This window comes from Cibotium barometz, chromosome 5 (genome assembly GCF_041138505.1).
Source record: "Cibotium barometz isolate CiBa-2024 chromosome 5, ASM4113850v1, whole genome shotgun sequence".
Classification (NCBI taxonomy): Eukaryota; Viridiplantae; Streptophyta; class Polypodiopsida; order Cyatheales; family Cibotiaceae; genus Cibotium; species Cibotium barometz.
The window spans coordinates 7,959,852-7,981,995 of record NC_141050.1 but is presented as its reverse complement, the minus strand read 5'-3'; the positions used below and the strand labels follow the sequence as shown (position 1 = coordinate 7,981,995).

At 45.1% G+C, this 22,144-nt stretch overlaps 1 protein-coding gene across 1 annotated transcript in view; it reads left to right on the top strand.

Moving 5' to 3' along the window:
• The window catches only part of LOC147638013 (uncharacterized), a 30,017-nt gene extending 8,848 nt beyond the window's left edge, over positions 1-21,169 (top strand). The window contains exons 2-5 of the mRNA XM_086797430.1: positions 19,041-19,165; positions 19,282-19,409; positions 19,538-20,236; positions 20,373-21,169. Coding sequence (XP_086653556.1) covers positions 19,041-19,165; positions 19,282-19,409; positions 19,538-20,236; positions 20,373-20,630 — 1,210 coding nt within the window. The 3' untranslated portion in view covers positions 20,631-21,169. The remainder of the gene's footprint in view (positions 1-19,040; positions 19,166-19,281; positions 19,410-19,537; positions 20,237-20,372) is intronic.
• Positions 21,170-22,144: the final 975 nt, after the last annotated feature.

Here is a 22,144-nt window from a genome sequence, read left to right as displayed (position 1 = left end):
TGGAGTAATTGATCAAACAATTCATCAGCGTGCGGGGAAGAGGATACTTATTCTTGATAGTCAACTTATTAAGGGCACGATAGTCGATGCAAAGGCGCATAGACTTATCCTTCTTTTTTACCAAAAGTACTGGAGCTCCAAAAGGGCTTTTGCTTGGTCGAATATGTCCTTTCTCCAAAAGTTCAGTGAGTTGTCGTTGTATCTCTTGAGATTCTGTAAAAGAAACTCGATATGGAGCACGAGTAGGGGGAGCACTGCCAGGAAGGAGATCAATAGCATGGTCAACTGGTTGCCGAGGTGGGAGAACCGTTGGAAGCTCCCGAGGAAAAAGATCCAAGTATGGAGCAAAGAAAAGTTGCTTGAGGTACATCATCTTCGTATCCATGTCCTCGGGAGGATCTTTGGCTGAATAAGGAACAACCACTCTTGCGGACCCACCATTTTGCTTGAAGGGTTGAAAGGGTCGGTGTAACGCGCGGAAGCTTTGGGTAGTCTTCTTTCAGCCCTAAACACTCTTGGAAACCTTCTGATGCAAAAACGCACCATCTGATGCAAAAATGCAGGTAGAGAGAGAGTAGAGAGAGAGAGTGAGAAATGCTGGAATTTCAGTATATACTATGGTACAAAAAGGTACATATCTTTGCAGCCATGGGCTGCCTTCATAAAAAGGTTGTTAACCCTAAAATCTGTCCCCTATGGGACCTCTAGTGATCCAATCCCCTAGTGGGAGAGAATGCCTAAAACAAAGAGAAAGGGTGCCTTTATATAGGCCTTGGAGTATGTGGGAAACTGGCCGACTGCTGGTCGGCCAGTTATTAATTCATAAAATCAATTAAATGCAGCCGACTGGGTCTTCTGGATGCGCCTGCTGCCAGCACCCTCTGTCCTGCAGCCGACAGCCCTTTGGTACTGCTGATGTCAGCCTCCATGCAGCCGACAGCCTTCTGATCCATGCTTTGCTCCAAGTCCTGCTCCATGTCCATCTTCTACTGGTTCATGGTCTTTATCTGTTTGCCTCTTCTGGATCTAGCCCTAGAAATGTCCATGGCATCTGTGATGCACATGACATCCCCCTCTGCTAAACTTGATGACGGGAATCCAACCTGCTCTTGGATGACTGTCATCATCCCAATCCTGTCCCGAAGTCCCTCTGTCATCATCCATCCCTGGCAAAACCTTTTTCTCTGAAAATCCGATCTGTTCTCCAAACCACTCTGTCTCTGATGAAGATCTATGCATCTGGTCTTCCTCTAGTCCACAATCCATTCCTGCCCTGACTCTGAACACCGTCTTGGTCTTCGTTCCTGGAACTGAGTCTGGCACTCTCACATCACCCTTGGAGGATCAACCTCCCTTGGGACCGTTACCTGAGAACCTATCTGGCTCACGGAACTGCCATCCCCATCTGGCACTGTGGAACACCACCAACAAACCTCCTGGGAGTTCTTCCCGATCTGTGTTCCTGCCTTGGGCTTCGAATCCGTGTACTTTCCTGTACCTTGGACCTGTACACCATCATCTGGGACTGAATCAGTGTTTAGCTTTGCTGAGCCTGATGCTCTGATACCAATGTAACGCGCGGAAGCTCTGGGTAGTCTTCTTTCAGCCCTAAACACTCTTGGAAACCTTCTGATGCAAAAACGCACCATCTGATGCAAAAACGCAGGTAGAGAGAGAGTAGAGAGAGAGAGAGAGAGAAATGCTGGAATTTCAGTATATACTATGGTACAAAAAGGTACATATCTTTGCAGCCATGGGCTGCCTTCATAAAAAGGTTGTAAACCCTAAAATCTGTCCCCTATGGGACCTCTAGTGATCCAATCCCCTAGTGGGAGAGAATGCCTAAAACAAAGAGCAAGGGTGCCTTTATATAGGCCTTGGAGTATGTGGGAAACTGGCCGACTGCTGGTCGGCCAGTTATTAATTCATAAAATCAATTAAATGCAGCCGACTGGGTCTTCTGGATGTGTGGGAGAAACAGGAATTAGGGTTAGGCTAGAGATTCATGTGGGAGACATACACAGAGAGAACAAGGGAGAGAGAGAGAGAGAGTTGTGGGGATAAGTCAACTCATGAGGCATGAGTGTGTGACTCCCCTATCACACATGTATATTGCACTAGTACACATAGTGCACTTAGTACATTAAAAGTACTAAGTGTACTATGTACTATAACTTATGGGCTTGTACACACTATAAGGGTGGGCATAACGCCTTTACCCCAACAACCTCCCACTTAAAGGCAAAGTGCCCTTAAGTAAAGGAAAAGAAAAATCAGCATGTACATGATAATATACAAGGCCAAATCAAGGCTGAAACTGGCCTCATCCAATGCCCATCAAGTGTCTGCAATGAGCAAACCGCTCCGGAGGCAAACTCTTTGTCAACAGATCAGCCGGGTTGTCATCCGTATGAATCTTAACAAGCTGAATTTGCTTGTTCTCTATCACCTCTCTGATGAAGTGATGCTCCACATCCACATGCTTCGTCTTTGCATGAAAGACAGGGTTCTTTGCCAACTGGATGGCACTCTGACTGTCACAATGCAACAATGGAATATCCCCTGTATAACCCAAATCAACCACTAACCGAGATAGCCATAATGCCTCCTTGCAAGCCTCTGTGGCTGCAATATACTCGGCCTCTGTAGTAGATAAGGCAGTGCACTTCTGCATCCTGGATATCCATGACACAGCACCTCCTGTGAATGTAAACACATAACCGGTAGTAGACTTCCGGTTATCTGGATGACCGGCATAATCCGAATCCGTGTAACCATGCACTAATGCATCCTGTTTGCCAAAGCAAATGCACATATCCTGTGTGCCCTTCAGGTATCTCATGACACCTTTCACTGCTTCCCAATGCTTCTTGCCAGGGTTGGCCATGTATCTAGAAACCACTCCCACTGCAAATGCAATGTCCGGCCTAGTAGCAACCATGGCAGACTGCCACAAGCTGAAGCATACGGAATCTTGGCCATATCAGCCCTGTCTCTATCCGACTGTGGGTTGTCCATAGCACTGAGTTTCACATATGGAGGCAAAGGAGTACTAGTCTTCTTCCCCCCGTCCATATTGAACCTCTGCAAGACTTTGCCAATGTATTCCTTCTGAGACAAATACAACACATGCTGATTTCTGTCCCGAAGTATCCGCATACCCAAAATGTGATTTGCATTACCCAAATCCTTCATATCAAAGGTTTGATGCAGCCTCTGCTTCAAGGCATCCATCTCTTTACGAGATTTTCCGGCAATCAACATATCATCAACATACAAGATGAGGATCAATAGACTGCCATCCAAAGCTTTCTTGGTGTACAAGCAGTGATCTATGTCACTTCTCCTGAATTTCTGTGATTTCATGAATGTATGAAATTTATGATACCATTCTCTTGGTGCCTGTTTGAGCCCATAAAGACTCTTTTTCAGCTTGCATACAAGCTCCTCCTTTCCAGTCACTGCATAACCCTCTGGCTGCTGCATATATATCTCCTCATGGAGATCACCGTGAAGAAAAGCAGTCTTCACATCCATCTGAATCAAGTCCAGATCATCATGAGCAACCAAAGCCAATACAGCTCTAAGTGTGGTCATTTTGACCACTGGAGAGAAGATCTCATCAAAGTCCACACCATATTCCTGCTTGAAGCCCTTAGCCACTAACCTGGCTTTGTATCTTGGCTTTGCATCTGGTGCAACTTTGAGCCTGTAAACCCACTTGCATGGCAAAACCTTCTTGCCTGCAGGCAAATGCACCAACTTCCAAGTTCCATTTTTATGCAGAGAATCCATCTCTGACTTCATGGCACGCTCCCAAAGAGCCTTATCTGCCCTCTGTAAAGCCTCTTTATAACATGAGGGCTCCCCACAGTCAGTGAGCATCAAGTAGTCAACCCCTGGAACAAACCTGTCAAGGGCTCTGGAGGGTCTTGTGGACCTCCGTACCCAATGACCATCATTTGCAGGTTGCTGTCCAGCCTGCATATCACCCATTGGTGGCTCCTGTTCCATGCCATAAGGCTGAAAAATCATGCCCGGTATCTCCTCTAACTGTGGTATATTCATAGGGATATTTTCTACCATCTCTGGCTGTCCATTTGGACCATCTTCAGCACCATTTAAGGGCTGGTTTTGCTGCTGTAATGGCTGATTTACAGCCCTTTGTTGTTGTCCATGATGTCCATCATCATCAAAGATGACTCTGCTAGGCTCCTGTTGCCTTGCAGGCTCCTTATACATGCATGTTTCATCAAAAATGACATCATTGCTGCGTATAATCTTTCTATTCATGGGATCCCAAAGTCTATACCCCATTTCACCTCTGTCACCATATCCTAGGAATATGCAGTTGTGAGACTTAGGATCAAGTTTGGTGCGCATTTCCCTGCGTATGTGCACGTACGCAACGCAACCAAACACTCTCAAGTGCTTGTATGATGGAGGCTTCCCTGTCCATACTTCCTCTGGCACTTTCCCACCAAGCCTCGTGTTAGGTGACCTGTTTATAAGGTGAACGGCTGTCATAACAGCTTCAGTCCAAAAACCATGAGGTAATGCAGCATGTGACAACATAGAACAGACCTTCTCCTGTATGGTCCTGTTCATCCTCTCTGCTGTCCCGTTTTGTGGAGGATCATAAGGAGTAGAGAGCTCCCTCTTGATGCCTTTAGCATCACAAAAGTCCTGAAACTGTTTGGACATATACTCTCCACCATTGTCGGAACGCAAAGCCTTCAGTGTTTTGCCAGTTTGATTCTCAACAAGAGCAACAACCTTCTCAAACACTGAGAATGTATCACTCTTCAAACGAAGAGGATAAACCCACACCTTGCGTGTGGCATCATCAATAAAAGACACAAAATATTTTGCTCCTCCCAAAGAAAGCTGAGGCATCTCACATATCCACGCATGAATCACACCGCATGACATAGGTGCATCCTTATTCTCAAAATATGCGAGAAAACACCATCAATTGCTCCATTCCTTTGACACTCATGTGTCCCAACCGGCTATGCCACATAGAGATTTCCGGCAGCTCGGTTGCATTTACATTAGCATGGTGACAAACACCTGCATGCATGAAATAAAGAGTGTCCACCTTAGAGCCTCTGGCAACAACCAGTGAGCCCTTACTAATTTTCCACTTTCCACTACCAAATGTGGTAACATAATCAGCATCATCAAGCTGTCCAGTAGAAAGCAGATTCTTCTTGATCTCAGGCACATGCCTGACATCATGGAGCATAAGCTGTGAGCCATCTGAAAATACAAGCCTCACATCACCTCTGCCAGGAATCTTGCATGCATGGTTATCACCCAAATAAACCACTCCTTCATTGCCAGCAGTGTACTTGACAAACAAGTCTCTGCAACCTGTGACATGAAAGGAGGCACCTGAATCAATGATCCATGAGTGCATACCATGACCACCTGTAAGAAGTGAATGGGCATCAAGTGAAGACGTAAAGAGGACCTCATCCTCACTGCCACCTGCATGTGACACATTGCCCTTTGGCTTTACATCTTTGGCTTCATCTTTCTCTTTGTCTTTGCCTTTTCCCTTTTCCTTTTGATCATTTTTCCATTTGTAGCATTGCTTTTTAATGTGTCCCTTTTTGCCACAATAATGGCATTCCAAATCCTTTTTGGAGCGAGACTTGCTCCTTCCCCTTTCTTGGCTTTTCCCCCTTTGCTGGGATCTCCCACGTGCATTCATTGCATTGGACTTTCCAACAGAGTTGTTTTTCCTGTTTATCTCTTCTTGAAGAAGAGCACCCTCAACATCTGCATATGACAGCATAGCATGCGAATTGCTAGTGGCTGTCCTGAATGTGTCCCAACTCTCTGGCAAAGTGCATAACAAAAAAGTGGCTTTGAACTCATCGTCCATTGCCAATTTTTGATTAATGACTTGGCTGACAATACCATTAAACTCATTTAGATGGGCTGTCATAGACGCCCCTTCCTTCATCTGAAGACCTATGAGTTTCTTCAACCAATACACTTTGCTTGAGGCACTTTGTTGGGCATACAAGTCCTGCAATCTCTGCCACATTCCCCAAGCTGTCTTCTCTTCACGAATGCTGAAAAGTAATGAGTCTGACACAGACAACATGATAGTAGATCTTGCCAGCTCATCCATATCTTCCCACTCTTCAGCAGTAAGAGAAGCGGGCATTACACCCCTTGCTTTGATAGGTTTGTGCTGCTTTTTCTGGAGCAACACATTGTAGCACTGGGTTTGCCAAATATCATAATTATGCGAGCCTTCAAGCTTCTTGATGTGAAGCAATGAAGAGCTCTCACCTGTGGTTGCCATAGCAATATGCAACTTGTTAATGCCTGACTCCCTGGAAAATGTGCAAACACTGCACCAAAAGCACACAAAGTGCTCACAGTTGTTCTCCCAAGCTTTATCTCCCACTGCGGAAGCACAAATGCAACTTTTCTCCCACTGTATGTGATGAAATCACCAAAATCTGGTTGCTGCAGATTTTGGACAGCACCTTAAATGTGCTCTGTTGCCCTTCCAAAATACTGTACAGCAGTACCAAGTGCTCACCAATGATGTACCAAACCTGTACCGGCAAGTACAGGAGCTGAAATTGAACCTTTTGGTTACTCAAAACAGTGTACAGCCATGCCAAAACTTGCACAAAGCTGTGCCAAATCTGTACCAGTAGGTACAATAGCAATAAATGCTCTCCTGGCTGTCCAAATGAGTGAAAATCAGACTTTTACAGTCCCGAACACTGCATACAACAGTCCCAAACAGAAATTGGGCAAAAGCCCCTTGACTGCAAGCTGATTTCTGAGGATTCAAGGCATAAATGTCTTGCCTGCTGCTTTGCCAAGCTCAACAAGCATACAAACTTGAAAAGCCCCTTGATTTAAGATCAATTTCTGATCATACATGGTACATTGACGCACATGAAGGCATCCAGAGTGTTCACGATGCTTCCCCCTGGCCACATATACATCAAATACATGAAACCCCCTTGATTTACAGGCACATTGAGTGCTTGTAAGGCATCAACGCATTATCCACAGCATCAAATGCGATTGCCTGCATGCAAATCAACCAAATCGGCACAAAAGCCCCTTGATTTGCACTGCAATTTGCTGCAATTTTGCCCAAATGTGCGATTTTTCACATCATACAGCATGTATGAGTGCTTAATTGCACAATTACATCAAAAGCCCCAAATTTCGACATCCAATTTCCTGCAAATTGATCCTGATTGTGACCAATTTCTTGCAAATTGATCCTGATTGTGACCAATGTCACCCAATTTTGCCAATTTTGCTCAAAAATTGAGCAATTCGGCGCCTGTATCTGCTCAATTAATGATTGCACCTGCTCAATTGCAAATCCCAAAAAAAAATTGAAGCAAAATACCTTGTAATTTTTTGATTTTTTCTCTGATTTGCAGGCGGGTTGATGAATTTGGTGCTGATGCTTATGCAGTTGCTGCTGCAATTGTGATGTTTGATTGCAGACATTGATGCTCTGTTGCAGAAGAGGGTGATGAAGCTGCTGTAGAGAAGTGGCTGCAGACGTGTTGGGGAGACGAGAAGGGGCTGCACACGTGTTCGGCACAGTCGCCTACTAGGCCAACGCGCACAACTCCCAATTTTGCCCGTCAACTGGCCGCGTAGCCAACAAATTCGATGTGGACGTTCGCTATGCTGCTTTCACCGCGCCATCGCGTCTCCGCCTCTTCGCTCGCCTAGTAGCCTTCGCTGTGTAGTGCTACGTCGCCTACCGTTGACGCCTAGTGCAGGTAGCCAGCTGCCTTCGACGCCTACCAGTTGTGCTGTGGTAGCCTTCGCTTCACGCCCGCCTGACGACTTCGTTCGCCTAGCGCCAGTCTTCGCCGTGTAGCGCTATAGTAGCCAGCGCTTGTTGACGTCGCCTTATGGCTAACTACGCGTAGCTCTGATTGTCAACCCCTAGTCGACCAAAGCTGCCGCCTGGGTTCCCTTCGTAGCCAGCTATCCTATGCTGTCAACCGGCGCCTTGTCTGCCTGCGATTGCTGCGAGCAAGCTTCACTGTTCTATGCTGGCCGAAGGAGGTGTGAAACGAAAGCTATTTGTAAGCACCTATTCCACAGCCTGAAATGCAGCCTGAGATGCTATCAAGAGGGAGGGGAGAGAATGACCATAGCTCTGATACGAGTTGTGTGGGAGAAACAGGAATTAGGGTTAGGTTAGAGATTCATGTGGGAGACATACACAGAGAGAACAAGGGAGAGAGAGAGAGAGAGAGTTGTGGGGATAAGTCAACTCATGAGGCATGAGTGTGTGGACTCCCCTATCACACATGTATATTGCACTAGTACACATAGTGCACTTAGTACATTAAAAGTACTAAGTGTACTATGTACTATAACTTATGGGCTTGTACACACTATAAGGGTGGGCATAACGCCTTTACCCCAACACTGGATGCGCCTGCTGCCAGCACCCTCTGTCCTGCAGCCGACAGCCCTTTGGTACTGCTGATGTCAGCCTCCATGCAGCCGACAGCCTTCTGATCCATGCTTTGCTCCAAGTCCTGCTCTATGTCCATCTTCTACTGGTTCATGGTCTTTATCTGTTTGCCTCTTCTGGATCTAGCCCTAGAAATGTCCATGGCATCTGTGATGCACATGACAGTCGGTGTAGAGGGTTGGTCTCTGATGCTTTCGAGTGCCACAAGCTTATCATTGTGAGCAAATTGTATGGAATGGTTTCGGAAACTAATGAGGGGATCATATTGATACAACCATTCTTGACCAAGAATCATATCATAATGTGCCAAAGATATAATTTGGAAATCCAATTTGTCACGATAGCGCTGAATTCGAAAGGAGAGGTGTTTGGCAACGCTGTTACACAAGGATATGGAACCATTGGCAAGCTCTACTTCATAAGTAATAGCACTCTTAGAAGTCCAAATCTTCAATCTGTGTGTTAAGGTGGTTCCCACAGAGTTATGAGAATATCCACTATCTATGAGCACATGAATGGGGTGATTGGAAATAGAACCTTGAAGAACCAAAACCTGAATAGACCGCTGGGGTAACGGTGAAGAGGTAGATTCAGCTGTGGCAGTAGAGGTGATCATCGAAGCATGTGCAATAGCACGGTGATTAACCGCACGCTTTCCTTTGTCAATAATTGGGGGTTTCTCCTTTCGGAAGTGGAGGGTTCAGCATTAGAATTCTGTCGATGGGTTGGTCTTTTGGGACACTCAAACCAACGGTGAGGTCCATTGTAAATTGTGCACAATCCTGTCTCTTGTTGATCCTGAACAGAAGAGACAATGGAAGGACGAGGATTGCAAGATTGATCACAGTCTTGGTCCTGTCCACGATCCGAATTGCGTGGTTGGAAGGATTGAGGATGCCTTGACTGAAAAGAGGACGATCCTTCTGGTTGGTGAGGTTGTTGAGAATTGTTCCATTGGGGATTAGGCTGGGAGGTAGAAGTATCAGAACCGTCCCTTCGACTATCTTGGTTTATACGAGACCCATTGGCTTTCTAAAAGGTATTAGCTCGTTTGAAAGAGACCGGATTTTGAGAAGTAATGTCTGCAACGTGCTCTGCATAACGTATGGCATTGGCAAGATCGACAGGATTATATTTCTGAACATCGGCACACAGTGTGGGGTTAAGACCTTCAACGAAGGCATGGAGTTTGTCCGCATGGGACAAGGAGTCAATCTCCAGTATCAAGTTGGTGAACCGGGAGATATTAGAGGCCAAGGAACCATTTTGGTCCAAATAGCGTAAGCGAGTACGGGCTTGGAAATCCGCATTGGCAGGTACGAACTGCTTACGAGGATCCACTTGAATTTTTTCCACGTTGTAACTGATTTTCGGGCGTGCTGTCGTCGTTGCCACCACAATAAAGTAGTGTCTTTGAGTAGGGATACGGCAAAAGTAACCTTTTTGGAGTTAGAAAGAGTCATGGATTCAAAGTATAACCGCAGTTTGTAGAGCCATTGGTCTAGGATGTGCTTATTGCGCTGGCCACCATAAGATTCAGGGGGTTTAATTTCCAATTTCTTTGTTTTACTGGCTTATAAAAGACGATACAGAGTTTTAAGGTTGTCGCCTTCTACCTCGGAAGTAATGACATCTTCGTCCGCTGGTACTGCTGCTGGTACTGAACTCGTGTGGGAGTGGCGGTCCGTCTGGAGCTGCTGGAGCCTGGATCTGTGAAGCCAAGGATGCCATGGGAGTTAGAATTAGGGTTAGAGTTCATGTGGGAGACATACATAGAGAAACAAGGGAGAGAGAGAGAGAGAGAGAGTTGTGGGGATAAGTCAACTCATGGGAATGAGTGTGTGACTCCCCTATCACACATGTATATTGCACTAGTACACATAGGGCACTTAGTATATTAAAAGTACTAAGTGTACTATGTACTATAACTTATGGGCTTGTACACACTATAAGGGTGGGCATAATGCCTTTATCCCAACAACCTCCCACTTAAAGGCAAAGTGCCCTTAAATGAAGGAAAAGAAAAAATCAGCATGTACATGATAATATACAAGGCCATATCAAGGCTGAAACTGGCCTCATCCCAATGCCCATCAAGTGTCTGCAATGAGCAAACCGCTCCGGAGGCAAACTCTTTGTCAACAGATCAGCCGGGTTGTCATCCGTATGAATCTTAACAAGCTGAATTTGCTTGTTCTCTATCACCTCTCTGATGAAGTGATACTTCACATCCACATGCTTCATCTTTGCATGAAAAACAGGGTTCTTTGCCAACTGGATGGCACTCTGACTGTCACAATGCAACAATGGAATATCCCCTGTATAACCCAAATCAACCACTAACCGAGATAGCCATAATGCCTTCTTGCAAGCCTCTGTGGCTGCAATATACTCGGCCTTTGTAGTAGATAAGGCAGTGCACTTCTGCATCCTGGATATCCATGACACAGCACCTCCTGTGAATGTAAATACATAACCGGTAGTAGACTTCCGGTTATCTGGATGACCGGCATAATCCGAATCCGTGTAACCATGCACTAATGCATCCTGTTTGCCAAAACAAATGCACATATCCTGTGTGCCCTTCAGGTATCTCATGACACCTTTCACTGCTTCCCAATGCTTCTTGCCAGGGTTGGCCATGTATCTAGAAACCACTCCCACTGCAAATGCAATGTCCGGCCTAGTAGCAACCATGGCATACATGAGACTGCCACAAGCTGAAGCATACGGAATCTTGGCCATATCAGCCCTGCCACTATCTGACTGTGGGTTGTCCATAGCACTGAGTTTCACATATGGAGGCAAAGGAGTACTAGTTTTCTTCCCCCCGTCCATATTGAACCTCTGCAAAACTTTGCCAATGTATTCCTTCTGAGACAAATACAACACATGCTGATTTCTGTCCCGAAGTATCCGCATACCCAAAATGTGATTTGCATCACCCAAATCCTTCATATCAAAGGTTTGATGCAGCCTCTGCTTCAAGGCATTCATCTCTTTACGAGATTTCCCGGCAATCAACATATCATCAACATACAAGATGAGGATTAATAGACTGCCATCCAAAGCTTTCTTGGTGTACAAGCAGTGATCTATGTCACTTCTCCTGAATTTCTGGGATTTCATGAATGTATCAAATTTATGATACCATTCTCTTGGTGCCTGTTTGAGCCCATAAAGACTCTTTTTCAGCTTGCATACAAGCTTCTTCTTTCCACATACTGCATAACCCTCTGGCTGTTGCATATATATCTCCTCATGGAGATCACTGTGAAGAAAAGCAGTCTTCACATCCATCTGAATCAAGTCCAGATCATCATGTGCAACCAAAGCTAACACGGCTCTAAGTGTGGTCATTTTGACCACTGGAGAGAAGATCTCCTCAAAGTCCACACCATATTCCTGCTTGAAGCCCTTAGCCACTAACCTGGCTTTGTATCTTGGCTTTGCATCTGGTGCAACTTTGAGCCTGTAAACCCATTTGCATGGCAAAACCTTCTTGCCTGCAGGCAAATGCACCAACTTCCATGTTCCATTTTTGTGCAGAGAATCCATCTCTGACTTCATGGCACGCTCCCAAAGAGCCTTGTCTGCCCTCTGTAAAGCCTCTTTATAACATGAGGGCTCCCCACAGTCAGTGAGCATCAAGTAGTCAACCCTTGGAACAAACCTGTCAGGGGCTCTGGAGGGTCTTGTGGACCTCCGTACCCAATGACCATCATTTGCAGGTTGCTGTCCAGCCTGCATATCACCCATTGGTGGCTCCTGTTCCATGCCATAAGGCTGAAAAATCATGCCCGGTATCTCCTCTAACTGTGGTATATCCATAGGGATATCTTCTGCCATCTCTGGCTGTCCATTTGGACCATTTTCAGCACCATTTAAGGGCTGGTTTTGCTGCTGTAATGGCTGATTTACAGCCCTTGGTTGTTGTCCATGATGCCCATCATCATCAAAGATGACTCTGCCAGGCTCCTGTTGCCTTGCAGGCTCCTTATACATGCATGTTTCATAAAAAATGACATCTGCTGCGTATAATCTTTCTATTCACTGGATCCCAAAGTCTATACCCCATTTCACCTCTGTCACCATATCCTAGGAATATGCATTTGTGAGACTTAGGATCAAGTTTGGTGCGCATTTCCGTGCGTATGTGCACGTACGCAACGCAACCAAACACTCTCAAGTGCTTGTATGACAGAGGCTTCCCTGTCCATACTTCTTCTGGCACTTTCCCACCAAGCCTCGTGTTAGGTGACCTGTTTATAAGATGAACGGCTGTCATAACAGCTTCAGCCCAAAAACCATGAGGTAATGCAGCATGTGACAACATAGAACGGACCTTCTCCTGAATGGTCCTGTTCATCCTCTCTGCTGTCCCGTTTTGTGGAGGATCATAAGGAGTAGAGAGCTCCCTCTTGATGCCTTTAGCATCACAAAAGTCCTGAAACTGTTTGGACATATACTCTCCACCATTGTCGGAACACAAAGCCTTCAGTGTTTTGCCAGTTTTATTCTCAACAAGAGCAACAAACTTCTCAAACACTGAGAATGTATCACTCTTCAAACGAAGAGGATAAACCCACACCTTGCGTGTGGCATCATCAATAAATGACACAAAATATTTTGCTCCTCCCAAAGAAAGCTGAGGCATCTCACATACATCTGTATGCACAAGCTCTAACTGAGCATCTTTCTGTCCAAGAGCTTTCTTGTGGGGGCACTAGAGTTGCCTGCCATATATACAATGCTCACAAAACTGAAAACTTGAAAACTTTAGAGAAGGCACGTAACCAAAACGAGACAATTGCTCCATTCCCTTGACACTCATGTGTCCTAACCGGCTATGCCACATAGAGATTTCCGGCAGCTCGGTTGCATTTACATTAGCATTGTGACAAACACCTGCATGCATGAAGTAAAGAGTGTCCACCGTAGAGCCTCTGGCAACAACCAGTGAGCCCTTACTAATCTTCCACTTTCCACGACCAAATGTGGTAACATAATCAGCATCATCAAGCTGTCCAGTAGAAAGCAGGTTCTTCTTGATCTCAGGCACCAACCTAACATCATGGAGCATAAGCTGTGAGCCATCTGAAAACACAAGCCTCACATGACCTCTGCCAAGAATCTTGCATGCATGGTTATCACCCAAATAAAGTACTCCTTCATTGCCAGCAGTATACCTGACAAACAAGTCTCTGCAACCTGTGACATGAAAGGAGGCACCTGAATCAATGATCCATGAGTGCATACCATGACCATCTCCTGTAAGAAGTGAATGGGCATCAAGTGAAGACGTGAATAGGACCTCATCCTCACTGTCACCAGCATGTGACACATTGACTTCTTCAATCTTGACTCCACTTTTGCCCTTTGGCTTTATATCTTTGGCTTCATCTTTGTCTTTGTCTTTGCCTTTTCCCTTTTCCTTTTGATCATTTTTCCATTTGTAGCATTGCTTTTTGATGTGTCCCTTCTTGCTACAATAATGGCATTCCAAGTCCTTTTTGGAGCGAGACTTGCTCCTTCCCCGTTCTTGGCTTTTACCCCTTTGTTGGGATCTCCCACGTGCATTCATTGCATTGGACTTTCCAACAGAGTTGTTTTTCCTGTTCATCTCTTCTTGAAGAAGAGCACCCTCAACATCTGCATATGACAGCATAGCATTCGAATTGCTAGTGGCTGTCCTGAATGTGTCCCAACTCTTTGGCAAAGTGCATAAGAGAAAGGTGGCTTTGAACTCATCGTCCATTGCCAACTTTTGATTTATAACTTGGCTGACAATACCATTAAACTCATTTAGATGGGCTGCCATAGACGCCCCTTCCTTCATCTGAAGACCTATGAGTTTCTTCAACCAATACACTTTGCTTGAGGCACTTTGCTGGGCATACAAGTCCTGCAATCTTTGCCACATTCCCCAAGCTGTCTTCTCTTCACGAATGCTGAAAAGTAAAGTGCCTGACACAGACAACATGATGGTGGATCTTGCTAGCTCATCCATATCTTCCCACTCTTCAGCAGTAAGAGAAGCGGGCATTACACCCCTTTCTTTGATAGGCTTGTGTTGCTTCTTCTGGAGCAACACATTATAGCACTGGGTTAGCCAAATATCATAGTTATGTGAGCCTTCAAGCTTCTTGATGTGAAGCAATGAAGAGCTCTCACCTGTGGTTGCCATAGCAATATGCAACCTGTCAATGCCTGACTCCCTGCAAAATGTGCAAACACTGCACCAAAAAAGCACACAAAGTGCTCACAGTTGTTCTCCCAAAGTTTATCTCCCACTGCGGAAGCACAAATACAACTCAACTCCCACTGTATGTGATGAAATCACCAAAATCTGGTTGCTGCAGATTTAGGACAGCACCTTAAATGTGCTCTGTTGCCCTTCCAAAGTACTGTACAACAGTACCAAGTGCTTACCAATGATGTACCAAACCTGTACCGGCAAGTACAGCAGCTGAAATTGAGATTTTTGCTCACTCAAATCAATGTGCAGCCATGCCAAAACTTGTACAAAGCTATACCAAATCTGTACCAGCAAGTACAGCAGCAATAAATGCTCTCCTGGCTGTCCAAATGAGTGAAAATCAGACTTTTACAGTCCCGAACACTGCATACAACAGTCCCGAACAGAAATTGGGCAAAAGCCCCTTGACTGCAAGCTGATTTCTGAGGATTCAAGGCATAAAAGTCTTGCCTGCTGCTGTGCCAAGCTCAACAAGCATAAAATCTTGAAAAGCCCCTTGATTTAAGATCAATTTCTGATCATACATGGTACATTAACGCACATGAAGGCATCCAGAGTCTTCACGGTGCTTCCCCCTGGCCACATATACATCCAATACATGAAAGCCCCTTGATTTACAGGCACATTGAGTGCTTGTAAGGCATCAACACATTGCCCAAAGCATCAAATGCGATTGCCTGCATGCAAATCAACCCAATCGGCACAAAAGCCCCTTGATTTGCACTACAATTTGCTGCAATTTTGCCCAAATGTGCGATTTCTCACATCATACAGCATGTATGAATGCTTAATTGCACAATTACGTCAAAAGCCCCAAATTTCGACATCCAATTTCCTGCAAATTGATCCTGATTGTGACCAATGTCACCTAATTTTGCCAATTTTGCTCAAAATTTGAGCAATTTGGCACCTGTATCTGCTCAATTGATTGAATTGATAAGAAATTCCCAAAATTGAAGGCAAATACCTCTTAATTTTTGAATTTCTCTGAGATTTGCAGGCTGAATTTCTTTGTGTTGATGCTGTTGCAGAAAATCTGATGCTGTTGCAGAAGGGGGTGATGAAGCTGCTGTAGCTGTAGCTGTAGCTGATGTACGGATGGCTGGCTGCTATGAAGCGTTGGCTGACGTGGAGCGAAGCGATGGACGCCCGTACCTGTCTGCCTTTCTTCTTCGCTCGCCTGTTGTATTGACGCCCGCCTCCGACTTGTTGACGCCTTGTGGCTGCGCCTGGGTTACGTGTCCGCAGCCAGTTACGTGTCCGCCACGAATGGATGCACGAAAAGCTCGCCCAGCGGTTACACACCTGCGAGTGATTCAACGCCCGCCACCTTCTCTTTCCGCCCACCTGCTGTGCGCTGTGATGGTTGCTGCTGCTGCTGTAGGCGCCTGGCTGCTCAGCGCTGACACGCCTGCCCTTCGCCTAAGTGGCCAGCGCTTCTACACGCCCTTCGCCTAAGTGGCCAGCGCTTCTACACGCTTCCCCACGTTCAACACAGACAGCACACGCCTTGCTTTGCTACCTAAGCCAGGAAAGAAATCAGCGCCTGCACCTTCTTCTCCTCTACAGCAAATTCGACACCACCATTGTTGGAAGTTTAGGCTCTGATACCAATTGAATGGGAGTTAGAATTAGGGTTAGAGTTCATGTGGGAGACATACACAGAGAAACAAGGGAGAGAGAGAGAGAGTTGTGGGGATAAGTCAACTCATGGGAATGAGTGTGTGACTCCCCTATCACACATGTATATTGCACTAGTACACATAGTGCACTTAGTACATTAAAAGTACTAAGTGTACTATGTACTATAACTTATGGGCTTGTACACACTATAAGGGTGGGCATAATGCCTTTACCCCAACACCATGGACTCCTGGAGTTGCTGTTGGAACTACTGCTGAAGTTGCTCCAAAGCTTGCTGCTATTCTGGAGGAGATCGTTTGTCATCCGGTTCTGCCATGAGAGAAGATGCTGATGTAACGGCTGCAGAGAGTCTGCTATTGGTGAAGAAGGTATAGGGGTAGGGGCAGCTGTTGGTGTCAAGGGTGTATAATCTGGTGTAGAAGGGTGCACCGTGAATGAAGATGGGTGAACGTTCTCGGAATAGGTGCAATATTCATGAAAAATGATGCTGCACTCGGGAAGGATATCACCCAGATAAGGATGATGCCCGAGTATAAAATAGTAATGGTCCAGATCCTGTGCTAAAGTATGAACACGGATCACCCACACATCAAACTCTCGGGGGTGAGAAGTTGGTGTGGCTAGCTGAACATGGTAATGAGTGGGTTGTAAAGGGGGAGGCACACTCATTGGGACAGGGGCAGAGATTGGTGGAGAAGCATGGGTAGGAGAGGGCACTATGGATTGTGAGGGGGTGTCTTGTAAATAACTGAATTCATAGGTTTCCTCTGCCATAAGCCATCTGAGAAGAGGGTAATGTGAGTCCATGTGATCTGGGAGGTGCTCTTGTACTCGTAAAAAGTGATATTGGCCCTCGATGAGTGGAGAGCACGCAAAATAATGAAGTGATGGGTTTCTGATATTCTAATGCGTCACATTATGTGAGATTTTAATGCCCAGAAAGATGGAAAATCACACCCGGGAAATGTTGCCATAAATGATGATGCTGCTGTAGGAGAAGCACCAGGAAGAAGGCTGCTGTCCGAGGTACTGCTGTCCAACATGTGAGAGCCTTCAGAGGGGAGAGGGTGGATCCAAGTAGATAGGGGAGACAACAAGGTGTACACGACCATGGCTGAGGGATGAGTCGGGCTGGAGCCGTCAAGGAGGAGGCGACCGCAGGCTGGTGCATGCAAAGGGAGACACAAACAGGCGGCTGGTTTTTTTTTGTTGTGGCTCGCGTGTGATTTTTTTTTTTTTTTTTGTATGCGTGGCAGTTTACAGCTTAGGCCCTTAGTAGGGATGTTTTTTTAAATTTTTTGTTTTAAAAAAAAAAAACATCTACACTTCATTTGCTCACGAAAGGCAGTCGCGGGCCGCCGGCTGAGTTTTTTCAAAACGAACTCATGAAGGGGTGTGTCTGCTCGATGGAGGGGTAGGGGGGGTGCCTTTCCACAAAGGGGTACCTGATGAAGAGGAAGCTCCCTTGCATCTTGCATGCTGTCTTGCCTCTGTTCAAGAATTTTCTACGTATGGCTGGCCGGCATTCAGCAAAAATTGGAAGTTTGGGCCTGAAGTTGATGGGGCATTCTCTCCTTCTCTTCCATGCAATACCTGCTACACCCAATTTTAGGGTTTGGGCTGACTAATTTTAGGGTTAGGGTTAGGGCTGATTTTAGGGTTAGGGCTAGGGTTTGGGCATGCCACAGGGCAGAAAAAAGTTAGCTCGATACCACTATGAAGCTTTTATAGCTTAATTAACATGATTAGAGACTTAATTAATGAACATGAGACAAACACCCAGGAAAAGACTGAATGATTGCATTGAGATAGGGGCCTTTCTTAAATAGAGGCCGAAAAGGTACAAATGAAGAGGCACATCCCTGATGAAGGGGTGTGGCTCTTGAATATCAATAGTTATGTCCTTAGGACTTAGGGGTGTGTCTTTAATGAATAGGCATGTCCTTTGACGATGACCAATGTGCAAGGGTGTGATAAGAGAGAGTCACACTCATGACATATGGCCATCTTATGAGGTTCAGCCATAGCCGGATGCTCAGACCCGCTGTTGGAGGCCAGATGGCTTGCATATGGCTTAGGCAGATTTGTCGCACTGCCAAGTTGGCCACGTGCAAGTTTGGACAAATATTTTCATATTGAGGTCACAGGTGCACTAAGGGCTTGAGGAAATATTATGGGGATGCCCTGTTTGCAGACATAAATGGGCATCCTGACATGTCTGGATGGGTGGGAAGGTGCACCTAGACCTTTGGTACATGTATTAGATGACCAACCTAGACCTATGGCACCCAAGAAAGTTATACATGGGCCTGTGGTGCAACTCTTCTTCATCATTCAGTTATCTGCCTTCTTTTGTGCATGTGCCGTCGTAGCCTCTCTTCATACAGGCTCCATCTCAGCAATTCTTTTCCAGCCATCAAAGCTTCCTTCTCACGAGTGAGTTAGTAAGACACCTGTCACTGATGTGAGATATTATGAGTGCTGGATGATCATAATTGATCCATAAATTTGTTATGCTATCAAAAGTGAAAAAGTAAATACAAGGTAAACTCCAGTGCTCAAGCTGGCAATAACTGTTGGAACATAATGAAGCAAGGTTTGCTCTAATATCAGAGTGTGAAATGTGCCTCGTGTGGCCAGCCCAAGTGTGGGAGATCATGGTGTTGAAGATCGTTTATCTGCCAGACGGATGCATAAAGCAGACAGGGAAAAGCTGAGAAGAGACAAGTTGAATGAGGAATTTTCAGAGCTTGCAAATGCGCTAGGTGAGAGATACGGTTTCAGATATGTAAATAGAGCTGCCATGTTTCTGCATTTCCTTGTTCTTTTGGATTCTAAGAGCTGTTACATTCCTTTTGTTTTATGCTATTTTCATTGCCAGATCCAGATAGACCAAAGAACGATAAGGCCACAATTTTGCGGGAAAGCATACAAGTGGTTAAGGAGCTTCGTGAGGAGGTGAAAAGGTTGAAGATGGAACACGCATCTCTTCTAGACGAGTCTGGTGAAGTATGTTTACATCCTGGTTTGGCATGCATTCCATCCTCAATACCCTTCAATAACTCTCTTTATAGCTATGTACCAGCTTGGATGCTCTAATTCTATGGATGCTTCAAGTATGTGATGTGTCTGTGTAGCTTACACAAGAGAAAAACGACTTACGAGAGGAGAAAGCAGCTTTGAAGAATGAGACAGAGGGATTGCAAAGCCAGCTCCAACAACGCTTGCAGTCATCGTCCCCATGGATGGCTTTGGACCCATCAATGGTGATGGGCATTGCAGCAGCATACCCCTATCCAATGCCCATTCCTCAGGCGGTTTCTCTTTCTCAATCTGATTCACTTCAAGTAGGTGGACTTCGCGCTCCCCATGTTAGTCCCACATCATGCATGCCTATTGCACCGCCTATGGGCACATTTCATATGCATCCTACACTCCAACCATATGCCGTGTTTGGAAATAGGGCTGGAGATAGCAGCAATCCATATATGCCTTATCCAACATTTCCACCACCCGTAAACCCCCATTCCCATGTAGAAAGACCAAATGCCCAATACCCGTCTTCTGTCCAGCAGCCTGTTCCAGGCTACGTTGTCCAAATCTCACACAGTCAGGGTTCCCAAACGCCCCCATCATCATGTTCACCTGTATATAGACCATGTGTACCTGGTATTCCTGTTATACCTGCTGAAAATCATGCATCAAGTCAAAAATCAGAAGGTAACAGTGATCATTCACCTACCTCCCAGAGCAGCTCTCAACATGCACCAGCTGAATCAGAGCAAGATAACACAGGCATTGTGGCAGCACAAGTGTTGCAGTCTCCAGCTGCACAGGTGAGCTTTTATTTCTATTCACCCTTCTCCCACCGGGTGTGGCTGACAATGACAGTTCTTAGAGCAATGCATGTGTATTTGATTGAAATTTCAAAATGGAAAGTGAGTTGTTCAAATGCTCGTCTTGTTGAAACAGGACACGACAGAAGTAGCAGCACAAGATCCTGAAGTGAAGGACAAGGACTCACAGGTGCACAAAGTGAACATCCCCAGTCCCGCTTCAATCATTTCTTCCACATTCTGTGTCAAGGAAAAGCTGGGCTTTTCATTGGATAGAAGTGGGTTATCCTTGGTTTCTGAAGGACATGGTAAAGACTTGGCAGATATTAGGAATTGCTCAGAGGCAGAGTCAGAAAGCGTACGTGATCCGACGTTGAGGCCACCTGCTGCATAAAACCATTTCAAGCTGCTGTTGCAAAGAGGCAGGGTGAATGCCACAGTTGAGCAATGCAGGATTTTTGATGGGGCTTGGTTTGTAGACTGTAGGTATGTATGGAGGGGTTTTACAATATAACCTGCTTTACAGGCTCTACAATTGCATGGTTTCTGTCATCTTTTGTTGTACATGTTACAAGTTCTCTGGAATCTAGCAGTCCTTTTCTGATTCTTGTGTGTGGTGAGAAGACTTCAACATTCAAGGAACTGGTAACTTTATAAAGGAGTGTACTGGTCAAACAGGAAAAGATTATTCGGTCAAAGGATTGTGTGGACTCAGTAACAGAAATGGATAAAAAGTACAATGAACCTAAATGCAAAATAGGCAGATGGATTGTGCCCTCTAGAGTGAGGTTTAAATACAAAGTTTGGAAGCACTTGTTGACACCCACTTTTTGACTTGCATGTGGGATAAGTAAACAGCTCACTAACATGGCCAGGCTTGATTTGTAATGGGTGGGTAAGCCGGTTGATTTTTAACGGGTTTGAAGCGCTTCATACATTACTTGCATAGAGCAGAAAATTAGCAGCACATGAGTATATTTTTTGATAAGTACACTTTCACATAACAGTAAAAACTGGCACGGCAAAAGTGCTTATGCTAATCCTTCATCATTTTTGTTGGCAGTGATTTTAACTTTGTGTGATTCTCTTTGGCAAGCTTATAATGTGCCCTATATATATATATATATTCTTTTGTTAGTATGCATAAGATGTTCTAAACTATGTGTTGCTTCTTGTATCCCTCTTTTTTTTCCCTGACTAGCCTAAGGCCCAAGATCCTCTCGTAGTTACCATTTTCACCACCCATAGTGGTTGCTTTTTATCCGCCCCAACGATCCTGTCGAGGAAGCACCTGGTGGGGTTTTGAACCCAAGACCTCCGTGTTCTAGGAAAACATCTACACCACTTGGGCTATCACTTCATTGGCCCTTCAAGGTCGTTTTTTTAGAGGTTCCTCCCTACTCTTATAGAGGGTAACTTGTAGTGGTTTCTTTGTGACATATTAGTTTTTTATTAGTGCATGATTACATAAATCATGAATTTAGTTATTTTGAATCTACAAGTTTTTCTGCTTACAAATCTCTCTTTAAAAAAAAAAAGGAGGATCAGTAGTGGCTCCAAAAGCATTGGCTAGATATCTCCTTGTTAATGCACATACGATCTCCTCTATTGTTAATATTGGTTAGATCGTGTCGTGTTTGTGGTTTGCTATCTTTCATCTCTTCCTTAGTTTGCACAAGGAAGTCAAGCGACTTTTTATAGACTAAAGATAGCCATTCCATAGAGTATGTTAAAATTTCCTCCTCCTTTTGTATCCACCAGGAATTGTCGAGCTTATATGCCGTCAAACAATCTACATGGCACCCATGTTAGTTAGGATCGCTTTAATAAGCCCTACAAAAAGCTATTACTAAAACTTTAGCTTGTTTTTAAAGGAGATCATGTTATTTGAGCTCGCATGTGAGTTAT